We start from the raw sequence: 24,550 nt of genomic DNA, 5'->3' as shown, positions 1-24,550 counted from the left end.
GCGGAAGCATCAGTATTTTGCTTCCTATGCGCCATCTGGCCACCCACCCCTGCTCTGACCCACTCCATCTAGACAGCCAAAATTGGCCGTCTAGCCACTAATGCAGGGAGGCCGGAGTGCAGAGGAGAACATCCTCCCTGTGCTCCGCCCACCCTGCATTGGATAATTGGCCGCCTCCAAGTCCCCATTGGATTGCACTCTTAGACTTTCAAAAGGCTTTTGACCAAAGACTCCTGAGCAGAACTAGTAGTCATGGAATAAGAGGAGAGGTCCTGTTATGGATCGGTAACTGGTTAAAGAACAGAAAGCAGAGAGTAGAAATAAATAGAAAATTCTCCCAGTGTAGTAGGGATGTATGAAAATCACTTACCTTTCGAGGATTATGCTGATGGTGGGGGGGAGGCGCTCCGTCCCTCCCCCCGGAATCCTGGATGGGGGGGAGGCGCTCCGTTCCTCCCCCCCCCCGGAATCCTGGCCAGCCGGCTGTGCTCCGCAGCGATTCTGCGGAGCCGCCGGCCGGCTCTGCCAGCAGCCAGACATCCGGCTGCTGGCTAGCAGGGACGCAAATGGCGGCGGCCATAGCTGCCGCTGTTTGCGTCCCTGCAGTCAGCCGTGATAGGCTACGTAAATGTTTACATAGCCTATCATGGCTGATTTAAAAACAAAAACAAAAAACTGCATGTACGCAAATGGTGGCGGCCATGGCCACCGCCATTTGCGTTCCTTATTTTGGCACGTCTTAGTCTACGTAAACATTTACGTAGACTAAGACGGCAAAAATAAGGGGAACGCAAATAGCGTAGCGTCTACGCTATTTGCGTTCCCCTTATTTTCGCCATCTTAGTCTACATAAAGATTTACGTAGACTAAGATGTGCCAAAATAAGGAACGCAAATGGCAGCAGCCATGGCTGCCACCATTTGCATACGTACTTTTTTTTGTTTTTTGTTTAAGTCAGCCGTGATAGGCTACGTAAAGATTTACGTAGCCTATCACGGTGTTTTTTAAAAATCTAGCCGTGATAGGCTATGTAAATCTTTACGTAGCCTATCACTTTTTTTGTGTTTTTGTTTTTTTTAACCTGGAAATGGCGGCGGCGGCAGCCGGTCGGAAGACCGGCCGCCGCTGCCGCACCACCACCGGAGCCGCCGCCGCCACCAGGAAGGTCCGCCCAAGGTAAGTCCCATCCCGGGGGGGGTGGGGGGGCAGGCCGTTCCACCACCGATTTCGGGGGGCCGAATGCGCTGGCATTCGGCCTCCCCGAGATCCGTGGCGGAACTTTTGTACATCCCTACAGTGTAGGGATGTAAACAGTGGGATTCCACAGGGATCTGTATTGGGACCAATGCTTTTCAATTTGTTCATAAATGATCTGGAATTAGGAGTGAGGTAGCCAAATTTGCTAATGACACCAAATTATTTAGGGTGGTTAGTATCATAGAATCATAGAATAGTAGGGTTGGAAGGGGCCTACAAGGCCATCGAGTCCAACCCCCTGCTCAATGCAGGAATCCAAGTCAGAGCATCCCCGACAGATGGCTGTCCAGCCTTGTCTTGAATGCCTCCGGTGTGGGAGAGCCCACTACCTCCCTAGGTAATTGGTTCCATTGTCGTATTGCTCTGTCAGGAAGTTTTTCCTGATGTTCAGCCAGAATCTGGCTTCCTGTAACTTGAGCCCATTATTCTGTGTCCTGCACTCTGGGATGATGGAGAAGAGATCCTGGCCTTCCTCTCTGTGACAACCTTTCAAGTACTTGAAGAGCGCTATCATATCTCCCCTCAGTTTTCTCTTCTCAAGGCTAAACATGCCCAGTTCTTTCAGTCTCTCTTCATAGGGCTTTGTTTCCAGTCCCCTAATCATCTTTGTTGCCCTCCTCTGAACCCTCTCGTGTTTGTCTGCATCCTTCTTAAAGTGTGCTGCCCAGAACTGGACACAGTACTCCAGTTGAGGCCTAACCAATGCTGAGTAGAGGGGAACTAGTACTTCCCGGGATTTGGAAGCTATGCTTCTATTTTTGTTGTTCAGTCGTTCAGTTGTGTCCGACTCTTCGTGACCCAAAATAGCATTTGCCTTTTTTGCAGCCACATCACATTGTTGGCTCATATTCAGCTTGTGATCGACAACAATTCCAAGATCCTTCTCACTTGTAGTGTTGTTGAGCCACGTATCCCCCATCTTGTAGCTATGCATTTGGTTTCTTCTTCCTGGGTGCAGAACTTGGCATTTATCTCTATTGAATGTCATTCTGTTGTTTCTGTCTTCCAAAGTATTAGCTATCCCGCCCAATTTTGTGTCATCTGCAAATTTGATCAGCATTCCCTGCACCTCCTCCTCCAAGTCATTAATAAAAATGTTGAAGAGCACTGGGCCCAGGACTGAGCCTTGCGGTACCCCACTCGTTACCTCTCCCCAGTTTGAGAAGATCCCATTGATAAGCACTTTTTGAGTCCGATTCTGTAGCCAACTGTGGATCCACCGGATCGTTGTTTCATCTAGCCCACCTTGAGCTAGTTTGCTCATCAGGATATCATGGGGCACTTTGTTGACAGCTTTGCTGAAGTCGAGGTATATTATGTCTACAGCATTCCCACAGTCCACAAGGGAGGTTTGTTGTTGTTCAGTCGTGTCCGACTCTTCGTGACCCCATGGACCATAGCACGCCAGCCCTTCCTGTCCTCCGCTCTCTCCCGGAGCGTGCTCAAGTTCATATTCATTGCATTGGTGATGCTATCTAGCCATCTCATCCTCTGCCGTCCCCTTCTCCTTTTGCCTTCAGTCTTTCCAGCATCAGGGTCTTTTCCAGAGAGTTTTCTCTTCGCATTAGGTGGCCAAAATATTTCAGCTTCAGCTTCAGTAACTGTCCTTCCAATGAGCACTCAGGGTTGATTTCCTTTAGGATGGACTGATTTGACCTCCTTGCAGTCCAGGGGACTCGTAAGAGTCTTCTCCAGCACCACTATTCGAAAGCATCAATTCTTCGGCGCTCAGCCTTCCTTATAGTCCAGCTCTCACAGCCATACATTACTACTGGGAAAACCATAGCTTTGATTAGACGGACCTTTGTCGGCAAGGTGATGTCTCTGCTTCTTACTACTCTGTCTAGGTTTGCCATAGCTTTCCTCCCAGGGAGCAAGCGTCTTTTAATTTCATGGCTACAGTCACTGTCTGCGGTGATCTTGGAGCCCAAGAAAGTAAAATCTGTCACTGCTTCCATTTCTTCCCCTTCTATATGTCAGGAAGTGATAGGGCCAGATGCCATGATCTGAGTTTTTTTAATGTTGAGTTTCAAACCAGCTTTTGCACTCTCCTCTTTCACCCTCAACAAGAGGCTCTTGAGATCCTCTTCGCTTTCTGCCATTAGGGTGGTATAATCTGCATATCGGAGGTTGTTGATAATTCTCCCAGCAATCTTAATTCCGACCTCTGATTCATCCAACCCGGCATTTCTCATGATGTACTCTGCATATAAGTTAAATAAGCAGGGTGACAATATGCAGCCTTGTCGTACTCCTTTCCCAGTGATCCATGAAGGGGACAAGGGAGGTTACTTGATCAAAAAATGAGATCAGATTAGTCTGGCAGGGTTTGTTCTTCACAAATCCATGTTGGCTTCGAGTAATCATGGCATTGTTTTCAAGGTGCTTACAGATGGACTGCACTTCCCCCATCCTCCATGATTTCTCAAAGAGAATAGACAGCGGTTCTGAGAGTTCTTCTGCCAGTTCCTTTATTACTCTAGGATGCAGTTCATCTGGCCCTGGAGATTTGAACTCATTCAAAGTAATTAGGTGTTCCTTGACCATATGCCTATCGATCTCAAGCTGCAATCCTGCCCCTTCAGCCTGTACTTCGCCTTTGCCAGGGGGCTCATAGACCCACTTTTGGGAGAAGACTGAGCCAAAGTAGGAATTGAGCACCTCTGCCTTTTCTTTGTCATCTGTTATCATTTTGCCATCCTTATTTAATAGCTGAACAACCATTTCTTTCATCTGTCTTGTACTATGCACGTAGCTGAAGAAATGCACCTTTTTGTTGCTTTTAGCATCCCTCGCTAACCTCAGCTCATTCTCAACTTTAGCCTTCCTGACGCCATCCCTGCAATTCTGTGCTACCTGCCTGTACTCTTCCTTTGTTGCTTGGCCTTCTTTCCACTTCCTATATGTGTCCTTTTTTGGACACATCTTTTCTTCTTGTTGGAATGGTTTGTAATTGTGCCTTGAGAATTTCCTTTTTAAAAGCTCCACCCATCTTGGACTCCTTTTCTCGTTAGAGTCGCTTGCCATGGGACCTTACTGATCATTGTTCTGACTTTATTAAGATCAGCTTTCCTAAAATCCAGGGTACGTGTTTGACTACACTCGGCTTTTGCTTCCCTTAGAACCAAGAACTCAAGTACAACATGGTCACTTTCCCCCAGAGTTCCTGAAACTGCTACTTTATCCACTAAGTCATCTCCGTTGGTTAGGATCAAGTCAAGGAGAGCCAATCCTCTAGTTCCTTCCTCTACTTTCTGTAGAAGGAATTTATCCACCATACAAGTCAGGAATTTCCTGGAGGGGCCATGTTTTGCAGAATTTGTCTCCCAACAAATATCGGGGAAATTGAAGTCCCCCATTACTACCACATCATGGTTCCTTGAAACATTGGCTATTTGGTTTTCAAAAGTTTCATCCTTGTCTTCTCCTTGATTGGGTGGCCAGTAGTAGACTCCGACCACCAGGTTCCTTTTATTCTTTGCTCCATTTATTTTGATCCAGATGCTCTCGATGGGGCTACCAAGCTCCTCCTCCTGTATTTCTGTGCAGAGATATGTATTTTTCACATACAGTGCAACCCCACCTCCCTTTCTGTTCCTCCTGTTCTTTTTGAACAAGTTATATCCTTCAACTGCTGTATTCCAGTCATGAGAGTCATCCCACCAAGTCTCAGTTATTCCTATCAAGTCATAATTTCCCTCTTATATTAAGAGTTCAAGTTCGTTCTGTTTGTTTCCCATACTCTGGGCTTAGTATATAGACATCGAAGACCATGTGCTTCATAGTCTGGCTTTCTTCCTATATGTGTTTGAAGACTACTATTGGGCACTGTTAGAGCTGTTCTCTCTGTTGCGGTGCATGAGCCTTCGTCCATTGTTACCCCCAACATTACATCTCCCTTCCCCGTAGGATTCAGTTTAAAGCCCTCCTGATGAAGTTCTTCATGCTGAGGCCAAACACATTCTTCCCAGCCTTTGTGAGGTGCAACCCGTCCCTTGCCAACAGCCCATCTTCCAGGAAGTATAGCCCATGGTCCCAGAATCCTAATCTCTTGCGCCAGGACCACCTTCGTAGCCAGTCATTCACCCAGAGTATTTTCTTTCCCTTTCTATCCCTCTTCTAACTACTGGAAGGATGGATGACAAAACTATCTGGGCCCCAAAGGTCTTGAGTTTCTTTCCCAAAGCTTCAAAGTCTGACGTGATTTCTTTGTAGCTCCGCTTGGCAGTATCATTTGTTCCCACATGGATGAGAAGAAAGGGATACCTGTCAGTGGGCTTTATGAGTGCAGGCAACCTTTCAGTCACGTCTCTAATCCGTCCTCCCGGGAGACAACATACCTGGCGAATCCAGGGGTCTTTGCGACATACCTGGGTTTCAATCCCACACAGCAAGGAGTCTCCCACTACTACTACTATTCTCTTCTTGTTGTAAGCCTGGGTTTCATTGCCTCTGCTTGACTGACCTTCAGCCTCTTGCTCACTCTCATGCAGGTTCCCCTGTGATTCTTCCTCTGCAGGCTGTCCTCTAGTCTCATCCTCAGGTACCTGGAATCGGTTCCACAGCTCCACTGCTTCCACTGGTGCAGAGTGGCATCTAGTTCTTCTTCTCCTAACTGTCACCCTTTTCCATGGGGTATCTTCAACTGCATTTTTCCTCACCTCAGCATTTCCCACTTCTGCCTCAGCTTGCTGTTGCTCTTCAAGTTTCTGGTCTTCACTTTGCTGCTGTAGTTCCTCCATTCTGTCCAAGAACTCTTTGTGTTCTCTTATTCCCTGGAGGGTCAACAGTCGCTGTTCCAATCCACTTACATTTTCTTCCAGCAGCGTGATCAACTTGCACTTGTTGCACGTGTAGGTCATGTTGTACTCAGGCAAGAAAACAAACATTGCAGACACCTTGCAGGTCACCACTGTCAGGCGCGCTCTGGCGGCTTCTCCCAGTAGATTCCAATAGCCAACTCAAGACACAGACGAAAAGATTTCTTTTCAAAGCTTTAATCCTTTTACAACTTAATGACTCTTTCAGATGCTAATCACCAGCGACTAAAGCAAGGAATAGCAGGGTAGCCTAAGTTTCAAGTAGTCAGTTGATCCCTGTTTGAAAGAGAGTCACTTGAAGACCCAGAACTTATGGGCTAGGGAGAGATCCACCCTCTTTCCCTTGGGTCCATGGGAGGCGGCTGTTGCTTGCGTGCCAAATGGGTGCTATGCCTCCTTTCCGCACCCTCCATCGCTCGTCACTCTTTGCATCTGCATCATGCATCTAAGAAGCCCCCCTCCCACATTCCCTCACTACCCGGGTCACTATCTATCTTTGGAATGCTGGCAGGAGGAATCTCTGCCAGGTGCTGAGCCTGTGAGGGATGAGCTGGCCCCCTTCCACGGATAGCTGTTCCTCCTCACAATCCGAACTGGTCTGAGGCTCTCTGGGCTCAGTTTCCACCCTGACACCACCACCGGAGAGTCTTGTCCTTCCATAGCCTCTTTTCCCTTTTTGTGTCTAGCTTTCTGATTGTTCTAGACTAGCCTGTGCCTGCTGCTCTACTCAGTAGAGGTTAAAAGCAGAATCCCACTGGTGTGGAAGTGTATGTTACAAGACAAATAAATGATAAAAAATGTTAGTTAAAAAAGAAAAAAAAATGTTAGAGGCCTCCTCCTTGGACTCCCCTGGCCAACTCCTATTTGCTCCCCCTGTTCACATGCTCTGGTCACTCACTCTCTGGGAGCTTGCTTGCTTCTGTAGTCCCTGGACCAGCTGGAGCAGCTTGCTCTGCTCTGCTCAGCTGGGAGACGGGAAACAGACTTTTGTTTTGTTATAACACAAGGGATTGTGAGGAGGTCCAAAAGGATCCCTCCAAACTTGGAGAATGGGCCTCAAAATGGCAAATGCAGTTCAATGTAAGCAAGTGTAAAGTAATGCATGATGGGGCAAAAAATCACAGCTTCACATATATGCTGATGGGATCTGCACTAGTAGTGCCTGACCAAGAAACAGAGCTTGGAGTTGTGGTGGAGAGCTCGATGAAAATGTCAACCCATTGTGTGGCTGCTGTGAAGAAAGCAAATTCCATGTTAGGCATAATTAGAAAGGAACTGAAAATAAAACTGCCAAGATCATACTCCCCTTTTACAAATCTGTGGTGTGACCACAGTTGGAGTGCTGTGAACCGTTCTGGTCACCACACCTAAAAAAAGGACGGTTGGCCACTGTGTGAACAGAATGCTGGATTAAATGGACTGTGGTTTGATTCAGCACAGCCATTCTTATGTTCTTAACATAAGAAAGAAAAATTAGGAAAAGCTTCTTGCACTATTTATTATATTTTTAATCTGCCGAATAACAAACATTCTCTGGTGTATGATATTGTCTGAGTTGCAGGTATTCACGTACTTATTGCAGATGCTTAACTTGCCTCTAAAGATGGATGCAAGCACATGTTGCCTTAGACAAAGGAGTTTGTCAGTCCAGATTAACAGGCTGTTTCCCATGAGGTTTCTAAGTCTTCAGAAATATGGAACTGTTAAAGTTTATTCACCACACTAGAAAGCCATTTAATTTCCTTCACAGTTTCAAAGACTACAGAACCTAAGTTTTGGCAATGCCTTTTGGAAAAATCAATTTAAACCCCAATTTTGCTTGCATAGCAAGGTCTTTTAAATTTTTAAATTTCAGCTAGATTTATTGGGAACTAGAAGTATCCACAATGGTTACAGAAAAAGTAAATCATTACCAAATGTAGTTTTGTAATCCTGCAGACATAAAAATTAGATACCTGCCCTCTAGTATTCATTAAAAGAACACCTAGTCTGTGCAACCCAAAATGAAATGGCTAATAAATGTTGATTTTTCTTACAGCCGTTGATGAAGAATCTTTCCTTATGCAGTGTGCTGGACTATGTGGTAGAGCATAATACTTCAGAAAACATTACTTGGTCTGACTATGTAGAAAATGATACTACATATACATTTTCATGGGCAGAGGATGTACATACCATTAAGGTTCTAGCCATCAACTCAGTTGGAGCTTCGTCTGTGAATTTTATTTTAACTCTATCACAACAAATGAGCACAGGTAAGAGCAATATGTTTCTATACTACCCTATAGCCAAAGCTCTCTGGGTAGTTCACAAAAATTAAAAAACCATTAAAATACATTATATTACATATAAAACCATTCACTTAATATAGAACAAATAGCACACACAACAACAACAACAACAACAACAACAACATATATCTAAGACAATTTCAAACCATCAGCCAGAGACAATCAAAGAGACTCCTTATATGCTGCCAAATGCCCGAGAGAAGAGAATTCAGTGTTCTCTTTTATAATAAAGAAGGTGGCCTCATTTTATAGTGTTTCAGGAATAAGCAACTTTTTTCCTGTCAAGGGCCATATTCCCTTGTGGATAGTGTTGAGGCCCACGTTTATTACTTATGTAATACTTTATATAAACAAACGTTGGCAATGTGCAAGGCCAGAGCCAAAAGTGGGTGGGTCACCACTTTTCTCTTTCTGCCACCCCCTTGATCTTTCTCCCCCTCTTCTTTCCCACCCAGTGGGTTGCCAAGCAAGGGACAGATAACTCTGTCCAGAGATCTGAATTGATTATGTGCTAAGGGCTTTTGAAATTAGGCTGAGGGCTTCAGGTTGTCTACCCCTGATTTAGATATGTACTTATTTAAGTGGTGAGGCAACATGACCTTATTTCATAGCAGAACTTGTTTATCTGGCTTTAGATCTTGATTCATTTGGAAGAAAATTCCACTGATTTCAGTGAAAGCTACCTCTATTAAAATCAAATGTTTATGATGGCTGACTAACATCCTTGAATACTTTTGGCTTGCTTGGTCTCAGGATAGCTTGTTGGTAGTGTAAAATATATTACAGTCAAGTATCCACAAGATTTCCAAATGAAAGATTTGGAAATCTTACGTTAGCCAATTTAAAACTGTTGAAACTGTTGAAAGGGAGAAAAGTAATCTGAAATAGGGTGGACCTTAATGGGTTGCTCCCTAAAAACAATACAGTTGACGTACATGGAATGAATTTCATAATCTCGACTGAAATCAGATTTCTTACACTGATATATAAGCTAATTGTTTTGCAATCTAGAAATGTGATTTACTTATGAGTTTTACAAACTTATAACCTACAAACAAAAATAAAACACAGTTAATAAAGTGAAACCTAGGGCTTTTATCCTGCAATTGAGATTGCTCCTTCACAGAAGTTTGCGTGCTCTTTACATGACACAGTGACCCTGCCGTGACCCTCCTGCACTAAATGCCCTTTGTTCCGTTTTTAAATAGATTGCAGATAATGAGCTATCAGATTACCCCCTTGTGTTCTGCTTCAGTTTCCTCTGTCAAAAGAGTTAAAGCGGCAAGAAGAGGAGTGAGATCAATGAAAGATAATGGAAGACTCAGATACGGGGAGAAGGAGGGGGGAAAGGGAGTGTGTGTAAAGGGAGTCAGTTGTGATCCTTTATTTAAAACAGAAGCAGAAAGCGCTGTTTTAAATGCAGGATTTTAGGCTGGTGTAGAAATGCCCCTAATGTAGTCTTTAATCTCTGTGGGATCTGATGAGTTCTCTTCCAGCTTGTGGGATGTATCTAAACATCAACATACTGTTTTTGTTTTTACTATTTTGTTAGTAAACATTGTGAAGTCTTTCATTGCCTACCCAGTAAACAGCAGTTGTGTAATTGTGTCCTGGACGCTTTCACCTGCGGTTTATATTATTACATCTTTTGAAATTGAATGGACAAATCTAAATGAAGAAGAGCAAATCAAATGGATAATGGTTCCTTCAAATATTAGGAAGTACCATATTTTTGGTGAGTTCGTATTTGGAACCACACATTTCTCTTTTCTCTTGTGTTTTGACATGTTATAAGAGTATTGCACAATGTGGTTATAAAAAAAATCTCTCATGAACTGACAAAGCTGAAATGACATGTGCTGAAATGGAAGAATGATGAAAGCAAGTACACAGAAAGAGAAATTAATATTCCTAGTATACATGGAGATTTATTGCAAAACTACGAAGTCTGGCAACTATTACTTTTAATTGAAATACCTTAATCCCAGGATTCCAAAAGGATTCCATGAAGGGCTTTTTTGTGGTTGTGTAATAAAGGCTCTCTATCCTTGTGCTAAATGTTAGATTCTGAGGTTCTTATGCTGCAGTCCTATATATCGGGGTACATAACATCACGCCTAGGGACCAAATCTGGCTTGCCTGGGGTCCCACTCCAGCCCTTTACTTACTTTAGTAAGTAAAGACTCCTGTAGAAGGGGTGTTTGTTCAGTGGTGAAGCACATGCTTGGCATGCAAAAGGTCCCAGGTTCAGTTTCTCGGTTCTCCAGGTAGAGCCAGGAAAAAATCTTGACTGAAACACTGAGGAACTGCACCAGACAGTGTTGACAATACTGGACTAGATGGACCAATGGCCTGACTCGGTATAGGGCAGTATCCTGCGTTCCTGTGTCTTCCTAAGACCAACACACTTGTGTTATATTTTGAACCTACATTTTAAAATCAAATGTAATTAAAGATATTATTGAAGACAATATATGATTGTAGTTAAAATGTAGGTTCTCTTTTCCCCTCTGCCCTTTTTACGTTCTTTCTAGGTTTCTGTAATGTTATAAAGTGCTCTAGAGGATGGGAAGAAAGATAAAGAAAGCTGTATAGTGGAAGGGTGGGGAAAGAGAGGCCTTATACTGGCTGTACTCTGTATCTGTGTGTGGTACGTTTTAGAAAAAGAAAATGAACAACCTTCAATATGATGTATATTAAAAATGTAAGCTCTGTTATTCAGAATGAATGGAATTTAGTAGTTCCTTCTTCTTGAAAAATGGGGAAGTAGAACTGAACGTACATATTAATGATAATGTGAAAATCTACCTATTCTTTCATGTACATAACATCAAAAACTAGTTCCAATCTTTGTTTTGTTTCATAACTTCAACTGAATATGGCTGAAGTGTTGTGGTTCCCTGGAGAGAGAGAGGTTCACACTTGGAGGGGGAGATAAGAACTTTCCTATGTGAGGCTGCGAAAAGGTTTGCAGCCTGTGCTTCCCTGACCTTGAAACTCCAATGATGGAAAGCACGAAAAGGAGGCATGCTAGTTGAAGTTGTAGATTCAGAAGTGGGTGAGAACTATGCCAGCCCTGGAACTGGCATAGTTAATTTCCCACCCTTTGGCATCAGAGGGAGGGAAACAGTTTAAGCAAGGGGGGGGGGACACATAAAAGGAAGGAAAACACCATTCATCCATCCCTTCTGCTCAGCAGCATTTTGGATAAGGTGTTTCCTGTGCCTTCAGGTCTCCCTTCCCCCATGTAGTAGGATTGTTCTGTCCAAGTATGAAATTGAGTTTCCCAGCTTATCTTTTTTATATATTATAGATTATCGCTCTTAAGACAAGACTGTTAAACAGAAACTGAATTGTCTTTCTGGGAGAGGTGAAGTTATAGAATAGCTATGTATAGACACTTTTCATGCTTTTATGATTTTGAGAGGCTGTCCTTGGTATGGGTGACTGCATAGATAATGACAGAACATAGGGAGGTGCCAATCTTTCAGAGATGTAAGGCCCAAACTGTTGTATGGATGTTACAGATAAGGAATTGTTCAGAAAATGTAATGTCAAAATTAAACTTTTTTTTCCAGATAATTTCATTCTCATTGAGAAATACAGATTTAGTTTGTACCCAATAAGTTCTGAAGGAGTGATGAAGCCCACAATGACAGATGGATTTTCCAAAGGTGACCAAATCAGGGCATTTTTAGTAGAATTTACCTTCCAGATAGGAATTTCTTGCTCTAAGTTTTAATGAGAAAAATGTAGATAATACACTGGAAATGCTTCCTACATGTTACATATTAACAATAAGGCATATATGGGTCATCACATACAATCCACATCAAATCCTGATTTCCTTGCCAGTAAAATCCAATAGTTTTCGATTTAATCATTTTAATCATCAATGCCCTTAATCATCATTTTACATACCTTTATCTGTATTTAATAATCATACAAGAGAGTATTAATTAATCAAAATTATAATTTTCTTGTCTTAGTTTCAAATATTTAGCAACTAAAATTTAGCGGTTACTAATAAAAAGAAAAATAATGCCCTTCCTTGACTTTTTGCAGAATGTAACAGACCAATCCTATACTCCAATTATGCTGGGGATGGGCAGAAATGGTCCTACTACACCAGTGGAACAGCCACCATATCCTATGTGTGTTTAGTCTGATAGGAGAGGGGAAAACACACAGCTCAGGAAATACAAAAACAGTATAAAAATGGCAGCATCCCCGTAAACTCTGCTACAGCCCACCGATAAGGGATCATGATGCCCCCAACATGCAAGAAACACCGAAAACTGGGCCTCAGCCATAGGCACAGCCAAGGGAGCCCTGTCACAATGTCTGCTGAAGCAAATGCACTCAGGAAGATACTGGTTCAAATTCCCTCCTGGAAAAAACATTTTGCCTCTCCCCCATCCCCCAACAGATAAAAGACATATTCCCAAGGTTGCTCAAATTCCCTTATGGGCCAGACATTAGCTTTGCACTTCCCAGAAGTGAAGAAAGAGATGCCTTAAGGCAGCAGCAACGAGCAAGGGATCTCTGGCACAGTCTGAGAAGCAGGCACACACGAACATGCTCCCCGGGTAGATGGTGAATTTTCCCTCCTTCCTTGATAGCCATAGCTCATTGAAATGAAAAGGGGATGGCCAGTACAGCTGCAGAGACACCTGAATGGATGCACACGTGCTTCTGGAGTCACTGATTCTGGAGTCACCTCAAGGGGAAAGCATGCACATACCCCACACCCTCATATTGGCTGGGAAGAACAGCAGAGCGATGGAGCTTTAAAGCGAGAAAGGGGGAGGGAGGGCTTGGAGCATGGCTCTCGAGTGGTGGATGTTTTGCCAAGACAATGCTCTCTCCTGAGCAAAAACCCACACAAGAGCATGCTTCCTGCACATCCCCTCCACACCCCATGCCCAAAGCTGGGGAGAAGTGAAGCACAAGAAAGGAAGCTAAACACGCATTGTATTGTAACGGCTATAGGAGATGGCATATAATGGGCAGAATGATTCATACGCCACTGTGGAAACCATTTGGTTTACAGCAGGCTACATGGGAATCACACACTGCCCCCCCTTCTACCTGTCCACTGGGTGCCGGGGGGCCATACTGGGGGTGCATGCATAATTATAGAGATTGTATTTGGGGTACTGAAGCTGCACTTCCAGTGTCATAATTGGCACACCTCCATGTTAGCATGAATGTATTGGCTCTTCCCATGGGGGCTGACATGGGCCATTGCCACAACTTCTCCACGTCAGCTCTACAACATTACTACATGGGCTGTGGCTGGTGGGGACTGGCAGTTACCATGGACACTGGGGTGAGGCTGTTACTGTTGCTGCATTCTGTGTTTTTCAGTGCCATGTTCTGGGCTGGATAAATGTAGGATATGGCAGACATTGCACTATCATAGCTGTACTGCAGTGTGGCAGCATCTTTCTGCCTGACGTATTGGAGTATAGAATTGCTCTGTTAAATAGTCTTTCCCCGTTTTTTTAACATAGGAATCCTGCTAGACCTTGAAGTGTTATGAACTAAAGGGTACATTTTATATTATAAACTTTTAAATATAAGATATGATTGATTTTTTTTCCATACTGCTCATTTTATATTTGTCCTCAATTTTTATCACCTAGCTTCATACTTGAAAGAAATGTATCAAATAGTTTAATCTTTGCTGAAGAATATTCAGGCTGCAAACCTATGCAAACAATTACTTGAAAGTAAGTCCTATTGAACACAATGTGTATACATATATAGGATTGCACTGCACATTATAAAGTGTTCATCAGTTTCTTTATGTAAATCATACAAATGATTATTTCCCTCCATTTTTTACTCAAGAAGTCTATTAGGCCATCTATTTAATATTAAAAATTTTAAAAAATTATACCATGGGAGATGATTCAAGACTTAAGAACCATGCACTGTGCATGGTGCAACCCTATGCATGGTAATTTGGAAGTAAGTCTCTCTGTGTTCAATGAAGCTTGATCCCAGGAAAGTGTGCCATGTATTCTTAGCTAAGTGTAAAGCCCATTGAACACAGGGGGACTTTCTTCCGAGTAAGAATACATAGGATTCCACTGTAAGATTCTCCCAGGACTGTATTTTAATGGTGGTAGTGATAACTGATTTAAACTGTAAACTATTATTTTCAGATGGGATTGAAAAACAGAATTTTGTGAACATCTATGTGATTCTACCCTTAGTTATTTCATGCTCAGTTTTGCTGCTTGGGGCCCTGCTCATTTTGCACCAAAGGTAAAGCTTTCCTATATGGTTTCCTGAATCTGTTTACAAATGGATAAAGCTTTTCAACTATTATCAGCCCAAGCATCTGTAATACTGTTTTTATATAGGAAATAAGATTAGCTTGAGATGAATAACTGAAAGGTGTTGTAGATTAATTCAGGGATGGGCAATTTCTCCTACATTCCAGTAAAATGTGTGGAATGGATGTCTATAGGCATGCTTCACCATAGAACTAGAGTTCAGCCTTTCATTGTTTCACAATTTGGTATTATGACACGTGCTCAGATCTGGGACCAGAAAAGCCATAAACATAAACTTAAGCCATAAACTAAAATTTCTACATTCTCATTATGTGCCATCGCACCATGATTTTCAAATGTATGTTGATAGGCATGATCAAGCAAGTCAGCTGTTGGACTGGATGAGTTCTAATAGATGTGATAGTTCAGGCTCCATAAAATCATGTGTGTATATGTGTGACCGTGTCAAAATACTAACAGCAAACTAGGATCATAGGTCATGATTTCATCCTGGCTTCTTTTCAGTAATAATAGTTTAAATTAACAAGAGTCCTCCAGAGATCAGACATAAAGAGGGCATCTAGTTTAAAACAGAAAAGGAATGTTTCCAATCGCCTTCTCATGGCTGTGCTAGAGGAGAAGAAGGGAGGGGAAAATATGCAACCCTAAGGCTAACTGCTGCTCATCCATGTTTATGGTTAAAATTTGTTTGAGAAGGACCAATCTGTTATGCTGAAATGTGTAATCTTACTGTTTTTGTTGAATATTTGTCATATATGTATGACACGCCATTGATTATCTTTGTCAAGGCCCATTATAAGGACAATGCAAATAGATCCCCTTAAACACAGAGTAAGCTTAAGCATGGGAGAGGGTACTTCCTCCACCAAAGATCATTAGCTGAAATTGATTATATCTATTTAAATCAAGTTGATAGGCTCCCCTGTTTATTATTATGTTTTTAAAATCAGTTTTGGTTTAATTTTTTTAGATTGTTGTATTTTATTATGCTTACGATCTTATTGTAAATTGCCATGAACGGTAGAGGAGCAATTCAGAATTATTTTAAATATATAAATAATAAACATTGTGAAAGAGGTTCCAGAAAGAATTAATCTATAAAACATTTCCAAGGTGATTGTGGTCTGCACAAGAAAAATGTATATCCATTGTAGTATATGAATTTCAATATCAGACAATAGTGTGGAGATCAGAAAGTAGCTGCAGTGAGTTGTTAGCCAATCTACTTAAGCTGTGTATTTTAAAGAGGGAGCAAGGTTGTCATTTTAAAAGCAAAGGTGGGTGCGGTTGGTTTTAAAACTGCTGGAGCCTGCCTCAAAAAATGTTTATTTATTTATTTATTTATTTATTGCATTTATACCCCGCCTTTCTCCCTCTCGCAAGGAAAAAATGTTGTTTAAAAAGGGTAAAATCCTATTTGTGAAATATGAATTTGTGTAAGCAGCTACTATATGCTTTATGCACTCTGTGTGCTAAATCAGCATCTTATCTGAATATTTCAGAATGAAGAAGTTATTCTGGGACGATGTCCCAAATCCCAAGAATTGTTCCTGGGCACAAGGAGTTAATTTCCAAAAGGTATGGACTCCCATTTGTATGCATTTCCATGTTTGTGCCTTTATTTGATTTCAAATTTACTAACCAGAAAAAAATCCTGTAAGAAATGGTCATAACAAACTGAAATTTTGGTATAAGCCTAAGAGTCTGATGCAGAACTTTTGAATGTTGGAATAAATGGGGCTCTCCGGAAACTAAAATCAATGACTACCATTACTCTGGTGAGATGGTGCCAACGGTTTCTGTAGGTACACATCCAAACACAAATCCCCTAATCCAGGGATCTTTTGTGCAAGGGTTTTTCTCCTTCAAGGCCCTTTTTGCTTCATTTCAAGGCTTTTTTCACTTCATTCAATTAATGCATGGAGCTTCTTCCTCCTGTGAAGATAATAGGGTAAGCCACATACACAGATCATTCCAAACATTCTTGGAACTATGGTTCTTGGAACACAGGAGCGTAGAAAGCTGTTTCATGGTGAGTCAGATCATTGGTCAATCTAATTTAGTATGGTCTACACTGACTGATGGTGGCTCTCCAAGCTCTCTTTCATATAAGAGTCTTTCCCAGCCCTATTCAAAGATTCCAGGGTTTGAACTTGGACCCTCTGAATACAAAGCTTGTGTTCTACCACTGACCTATCTCTCTTCCCATACTAAATGGATAGTATACCAGTCACAGTTTAACTCATTTCAGTAGGACTTTGCTGCATCGCTTGCTGGATTCTTTGGTAACACAAGGTAGTGCAGGTCCTGTGGTTCAAATGGAACTGTCTTAATTTTCATAATGTTTAGCATTAGATAATTTGGCCTTGGGACCATAAATGTTAAATTAGAGATTCAAACATATTTACAGGAAACCTACTAATGAGAGGGAGGATACGTGCTTAATTTTAAAAAAGTAATATTAATTATTTTCTTAGTTTCATTCCCATTGAAATTTTTATTTTCTCATCTTTATTGTTAATTTTATTTCATTTCATTTAAACAGAGAATGGACATTCTTTGAAGTCTAATCATGGCCACTGCCCGCTGAACCATTGTGACAGCTCCCAGGCTTCTTATACAGAGTTGTTAGAAGAATTACCTATTTGAATTCAGAAGACAGAATCACTTACATATCATTTCATTATCTGCTGACTTGTTCATACATAATAGCGTTGAAAATAATTTTGTTCAAAAGTTATACTAATGGTCTACAATTCTGAGAACACTGTCCATATTTCAGTCCCGGTCAGGGTTCGCTCTGTGCAAAAGGAACACATGGGGATTGAAGTTAGGAGGACAGTGTATGGCATGCTGCATTATTTCCCCCTAATAAACCAAACTTAGATGACATGTTCCTCAGATTATGGTCTGAATGGACCACCAGCAGTATGAGGCTGAATTAGTGGAGGGCATGGGATAGATGATGGGCAGGAGCTGACTTTTCATATAAGCCTGATATTTCCCATTCCTGGTTTACAGTAGCAGCTCAAGGAGTCCAGAACATCATTTCCTTAAAAACTAATATCTTGGAGGCTGCAATTCTGCCACATTTGCCTAGTTTCCATTGGTTTATAGAGTATTTTTAAAGTGTTTTTCCAGCTGAACAGGCACTTCATGATGCTCACTATGAAATGTGTTTATCACTTAGAAGTTGATATTCTGAGTTTCATTAGGCCAGGGCTGGGGAACCTTAGGCTCATGGGCCAAATCTGGACCTCCTAGGGTCCCAGTTTGGTACTCTGGGTTCCCCAAATGGCCATGCTCCCAGATGGCCATGTTCCCCACTCCCTCTGTGAGCAATCACTTCAGGATAGCTCAACTGTTTGCGGTTGAGCTACACATATGCCAGTTTCTCACATATATCATATGAATTGTAGCAAGAAGCAGGGGAGATTGTAGTGAGTCTTGAAGTAACAACATCTCAAGGAGAGAGAGAGAGAGAGAGTTATTGTCAGGAAGAAACTCTCTTGGGAAATAGGAAGTTCAGTAGAAGTTCAGTAGAAATAAAACTTCTAGATCAAAATTCCACAAAAAAAGTGAATTATGGAGCTGCAAGCTGATGAGGATCTATTATATTTTATGAACCTGTGATCTCCTTAAACTAAACAGACTTTTCTTAAAAATAAGAGATACTGGACAACCTATTTCAGAAGTGCATATGACACTATAGATCAGTGGAGGACCTATTAATGTCCATCTGAGTTCTGAACATCATACAACAAGATGTACAAAAAGGCCATGTGCTTGTTTTGCAGTTTATGTCTATTTTTATTTAATTTCATACATGTATAAATATCCAACTTGCTTTAAAATTAAAATTATTCTTAAAACCACTGATTTCCCTGATACATGTCTCTGATTCGGGAAGTGATTCTTTAGCTTCTATCTAGTACATTTCCAATCATTGTTTTCTTTTATTTTGTGTTTTAACTTGACTGTTTCAATAGGAGTTAGCATATAAAAGATCAGTGTTGACATCTATAATAGAAGATAAAACTGAATGTCAACAGGATTTCTCCCCCCGGCCACATTCCCATTAATTTCAGTGCACTTGGAACAGAGCAACAGATTAAGAAGAAACTTCTAAAAGTATTGAATATATTTGAACAAAAAAATTATTATTGGAAGTTCCAAGGAAACTATCCTTCCTGTTGTAGGAGCAATGCTTGTCAGCAGAGTGATCCACACAGAGTTCAATGGTATGCTGAGCTGTGGACACAGGCAGCACACGAGAGCATTACAGGGAATAGGAGGTATGTGCATACCTACCATGTCTCTACCAAGCCATCCATCTGTCTTTACACAAATTACTTGGGTTTAATTGGGCTTTGAGGCAGTGGGAGAGGAGATTTTATTTAAAAAGTTATTTTGAGCCCTATTGGAATCACTCTGCCCGCAGGCTCTGTACCCACACCAGGAAGTATCATCCCCTAAGGTTGCAAAGAAGTACTAAAATCTAGTTGGAATTTTCTTCAGAATAAAAATACAGCACAAACAAGGCCAATAAACATTATTGAGGGATAAATGCTTAAAAGAAAAAAGTTATGAATGAAAGCCTAGTATTTGTTACCTCATGTTTTTCACTGTGATTTAACAACACTTAACTGGGCACTAGTTTAGCCACATCTACAGAATACTTGTAAGGAAATTATTTTTGGCAGCCATACGCCAGTCCTGCAAACACTATCATATTTTAGTTTCTCCAGTGAAGAGGGTTAATGGGGGTATTAATAGTGGGATTAATAGGATTATTAATGGGATCAAGGGGATTATTAATAGTGGATACAAAAAAATTATACTTAAGACTTAAGTGACTGAATTTTGTAGTCTCCCATTATCTTACAGATGAATTCAGATTATATTTTATATGTCAGTGGATGAAGTTATGAATGCTGCCTTTGTGTTCTTTTTCATAGACTTAAGAAAATTGCTGTAAAAATATTTTCATGGCATTCCTGTGATATGCATATATTTTAGAGCAAATGTTTTACAGCAATGCTTACTCATTTTACTCCATGAATTTAACTGTTTTATAATTGTAGTATTATGTTTTACCAGCAAACAGTATCTTCAGCATATCCAATTAAACATCTAACCTGTATTATTTCATATTCTAATTAACATTCATCCATGTTCAACTATGGTTTGATTTGTGCAAATTATAGTCCTGATTTGACCCTGTAGGTCAAGTATCTAATTAGAAAAGAGCACATTCATTGGAGCTGCAATACAAGGCTGCTGTGGTAGAGTCAAATGCTGGCCCAGGCAGGTGAAGCCGACTCCTTTGAGAGGAACTCCCTGGGGCTCCAGTGTGCTCCTGTGTACTTGTTAAAGTTTTGAAGGCTCCCTGTAATATGCAGGCCCTTTTCTTCTCCCGTTCAACCTATCATAATGATTTGCATTTTGCTAGGCATATATATAAAAGCCAGTTCTCCAAGTTTTCTCAAACTTGCCTGTAGTCTAGATAGCAGGGAAGGAGGCAAGGTGTCACCAAATTTTTACCAACATTTGACTGGAGTAGTAGTCTAAGAAAAATATAGTTTGATATTGGCAAAATTGTAACAGAAGTGTTTGAAAGTGCTTTCCACTCAGAAATGATAGCTGATTAATGTTTCCAAAAGCTGGCAAAGTTGAGGCACAGGAACACCCTCAAATTTGTGGCCATGTGCTAATCTGCAGGTAAGTGTAATTTCTTAAGCTTCTTTTTTTCATTTTTGTAATGTCCCAGTGATTAGTAATTAACTGAAAAAGTCTAAGAAATATGCAGGCCCAGGAACATGATATTGTATTTTTATACATAATAACCATATTATCTATAATAATAAAAGAGGATGCATGTCTGTATGTCAGCACCATAGCACTAAGTCCATGAAACCTAGACATCTGAAACTTGGTGTCCATACTAAGGGGGTCCTAGGGGTGTACTCCTCAGGGGTATTTGTTTTTTTTTTAAAATTCAGTAATTAGTTTAATTAATTTAAATGTGTCTGTGCAGTTACATCTTCAGTCACTAGGTGGAAAATTTCCCTAAGCAGCACATAATTTGGAGCTGATACAGTTTGAAGCCAGGGGAGATTGGTAGGCGGAAGGCCAGAGTTATATGGCTTCTCCTTCCCCTCTACTGTGGGCCAGCCCTCCCCCCTCACAGAAATGGAGGGGATAGGCCCTTCCTATCATTTCTGAGTGGAAAACCTTTTCACGCCCTTCTCTTACAATTTTGCACACTTTCAGTGCTTTTTTCCAATATCTTTCCTAGACTATAGGTGGTTAGTACCACTGACTACAAATCTACAAGAAGATTTTTAATTTTTTAAGAACTGGAAATATTTCATCCAGAATTACAGATATTAGAAAACTTCTCTTCATGTAAGGGATCAACTTGACTAGATATTACTGATGCTGCAGTCTAAGTGAAAAAGGCACTTGGCTGCATTCCTGAAGTTGGTATAGGTTGGCTGTTCATGATAAATACATTTACTGAAGATACGCATTTCAGTGATTACTTCTGTTAGATTGGAGTTCTGCAGATATAGCTGCATCATCTCTTTATGGTGTACCATAGGCTGCAATACTTGTAAACCTAAAGGTGCAATTCTGTATATGTCTCCTCAGAAGTAAGTCCCCTTGTTTTCAATGTGACTTACTCCCAGGCAAGTGTGTTATAAGACTGCAGCATTAATCATTGCAAGGTTTGGATGGTCTTTGATTTGTGGAGATTGTGTTGACCACATCCAATTTTACCTGTCCACTTGTTAATGTTAAGTGCTATTGTACTTTCTGTTCCCTATTTTTCTCATTCTTATCAAAGAGAAGATGTGATGCATGCATACATCCTCCTCACTGACAGAATGAAAAGTTACGTACGAAAAGATCTGGTTCAGAGGTATTGATTTAACAAATGGTTTCTTTTCTTTATGTAAGAATAAACTGAACTGAAAAGTAAATAGGACTTACTGTATTATACAAACTGCTATAGTATCTTATATGACATATATGGTATCTTATATTGCCTGGCAATGACCCTTAGCCCTAATCTGTCTGCCTTATTATTATGTATATGCACTCTACTTACATGTGAACACAATACAGCCATTTGGTGCTTTTTTTTTCTTTCCAAAATCAGTTTATTGTTTCAAAAATGTTAAATTGCTTCTGCTTTTAAAATGAAGTGCCAGATTATAATAAAATGAAAGCAAAATGTCCTTGTGTTTCCTTTTCCCTCCCTTTGTTTTTTGTGTAATACAAGCCATTAATTGATAAATGAGCATTAAAATGTGTCTTGTTTTCTAGCCTGAAACCTTTGAGCATCTCTTTCTCAAGCATCATGAAGCACTGTCATTTGGTCCTCTACTTCTGGAGCCAGAAATAGTGTTGGAAGATGTCAGTATCGATAAAGCAACGAAAAATGAAGACAAAAAAGACTTACTAGCTGTTGACTCACTGTTTGCAACCATTCAAGACATTGAGCATGACTCGGCTTGCTCTAGTGGCCATTTCAATAGTGATAGTCTCTCTGACAGTGTCCATGACATTGAAACCAGTGGAAGAATGACAGGACAATCTAATGTAAAATATGCGACTATAATAAGCAATTCCATGTCAAGTGGGCTCTATGGGCCACTGAAGGATCTAAGCTGTGCTTTTAATAGATGTTTTCTGGGCCATGATTCTTTAGTTCCAGCTTCTTTCTCTAGCAGTTTTTGGCCAGTGGGACATCACACATCTATGATATTACCTGATTGCCATCAAGACTCTTTCCCCCAAATTCACTCTCTCTCTGTTGTTTCATCTGAGGGCTTCTCAGAACCTTCAGAGCAGGATAAAACCTTCCCTAAGGAGGACAGTCTAGAGAAAAGCATGTTCTACTCAGGGATGAGTTCACTCAAAAGAAGTGAAAATAACCACTTTTTAACAGAAAATCCAAATGTGGCATGTCACTTTCATACCAGTGCTTTTGTTAGAGGTATGAGGTTTCCTCAAGATGTAACCTGTGATCTAAATCCCTTTATCAACACGTGCGAAAGTCCTATTCAGGCCTTCATACCATATGTGCCACAGTTTCAGACTCTGGCAATTAAACTGCATGAGACAGCCAGTAGCAAAGCCTAAGCTACCACCTAGTGGCACATTCCAGTTATCTATCTTAATGATCAGTGTCCAACATCTCCCCCACCCCTTTGTTGTTGTTGTTGCTGCTGCTGCTGCTGCTGTTGTTGTTGCAAGATTGGCATTTTGCACAATGAATGGGCAATTTTGACCCCGAGTCCACATATCTTCCCTCAAGGTTGCACTTCCATTGCAAGAATATTACATTTTCCCTAGGTACAGCAACTAAACAACATTTTGCACTTGGTAAAATGTGATTCTTCTACCACATAGTACTATTGTAACCTTTGTGGGGAATATGGTTGAATGAAAGTCATGGACATGAACTGGATATCTGTGGTATTATTAATTTGACAACACACAAATTCTCCCCACCACCACCACACAGATCCATGCACACACAAACACCTCTGCCCATGACTGCATTACTTCCTGATCTTCTTTTTAAAAAGTTCACATTTTTGTGGTAACTATGTCCTCCCCTGCTGTACAAGCTAGCACAGGAGAGCTGATACAGCCCTATTTAAATAAATGAAAAGCAAGACAATCACACTCACTTTTCCCCAATCATTTCAGAAGTTCTTCCCCCCCCTTTTCTTGCTTTTTTTTTTGTTTTAATCTCCTTGACATTCAGTGCTCCCTCCTTTCTTATGTGGGATGACACCTTCTATTCATATTTTAAGAAACTTGGGACAACAGCCGACCTAACCCTTAACAGCAAGACATGCACACATCCATTACATGGGGACAACTAGTGGGCTATTGATGCTGGGTGGATGATTGTGGGGAGCACTGTGGATAAAATGTGGTAGGGACACTGCTTGATCATGTGGAAAAATCCTTTAAACTCCCATCTATATCTGATTTCTATGATCATGCTGTGGGGGGCCTTTAAAAAATTCCTTTTTGAGGACCAAATAAGTTCTTTGCTATAGTAAACTTGTACTTGGTGCTCATAATACTCTCATACCTCCTTATGAATAAATTGTTCTTTTGCCATATAATATCTGAAAATCATATACTGATAACTGTCCTCCAAAGACAACTGTTTTCAGGAGGATTTTCATATGATGTACCAGTCAGAGCTTCAAAAGATAAAAACAAAATGCTGAAGGTAGATGTAGGTTTTGTGTGCGCAGACTTTAAAGTCTTCAAATGGCTAGATTTGCATCTCTCATTTCTCTAACCTCTCAACCCCATGTAAGGTTTATGCTGGCGTAGGAACCAGGACCAGTCCATTAACATGGATATGCTTTTGAAAGACCTGCAATGATGATTGGGGGACCAAACTGCATTGAGGGGATTGTTGTGCAATACATGAGCTCCCCCCACACACCCTGCTTCTGCACAGGTTGTGACCAGGCAAATCGAATATGAAACAGTATATCTATTCACTCAATTTAATAGAAGCAATGGACATCAAGTTCAAACACATTTTTAAATGGATGTGACAATGAATAGACTGTCTTCAGCACGGAAATTAAGTCCACATGCCTTCCTTCATAATTTGAATAGAGAACTGGCAATACAAAGCCTAAGCATATTTGTTCAACAATAAGTCCTAGTGTGTCCAGTGGGATTTACTCTCTGGTAAATGGGTTTAGGATTACAGCCCAAATGTAGCAGAAGCTTTTCTGGTATATAGGTTTTGGTCCAATTTCAGTGTAGCTCTTCAGCAAATAGTTGCACAATAATGACAACTCTGCATAAGGGGCCATTGTAAGAT

General features: G+C 40.9%; 1 protein-coding gene across 2 annotated transcripts in view; it reads left to right on the top strand.

Annotated features, from left to right (window-relative positions):
* Positions 1-21,920, top strand: part of LEPR (leptin receptor) — a 93,674-nt gene extending 71,754 nt beyond the window's left edge. For both annotated transcript variants that reach the window (XM_084848247.1, XM_084848250.1), the window contains exons 14-19: positions 8,116-8,332; positions 9,921-10,103; positions 11,947-12,042; positions 14,542-14,644; positions 16,179-16,254; positions 17,222-21,920. In XM_084848247.1, coding sequence (XP_084704373.1) covers positions 8,116-8,332; positions 9,921-10,103; positions 11,947-12,042; positions 14,542-14,644; positions 16,179-16,254; positions 17,222-17,239 — 693 coding nt within the window. In that variant the 3' untranslated portion in view covers positions 17,240-21,920. The remainder of the gene's footprint in view (positions 1-8,115; positions 8,333-9,920; positions 10,104-11,946; positions 12,043-14,541; positions 14,645-16,178; positions 16,255-17,221) is intronic.
* Positions 21,921-24,550: the final 2,630 nt, after the last annotated feature.

This window comes from Heloderma suspectum, chromosome 4, assembly GCF_057233095.1.
Source record: "Heloderma suspectum isolate Gila_16-S chromosome 4, 16-S_ref, whole genome shotgun sequence".
Taxonomy (NCBI): Eukaryota; Metazoa; Chordata; class Lepidosauria; order Squamata; family Helodermatidae; genus Heloderma; species Heloderma suspectum.
This window is presented reverse-complemented; position numbering and strand designations above follow the sequence as displayed.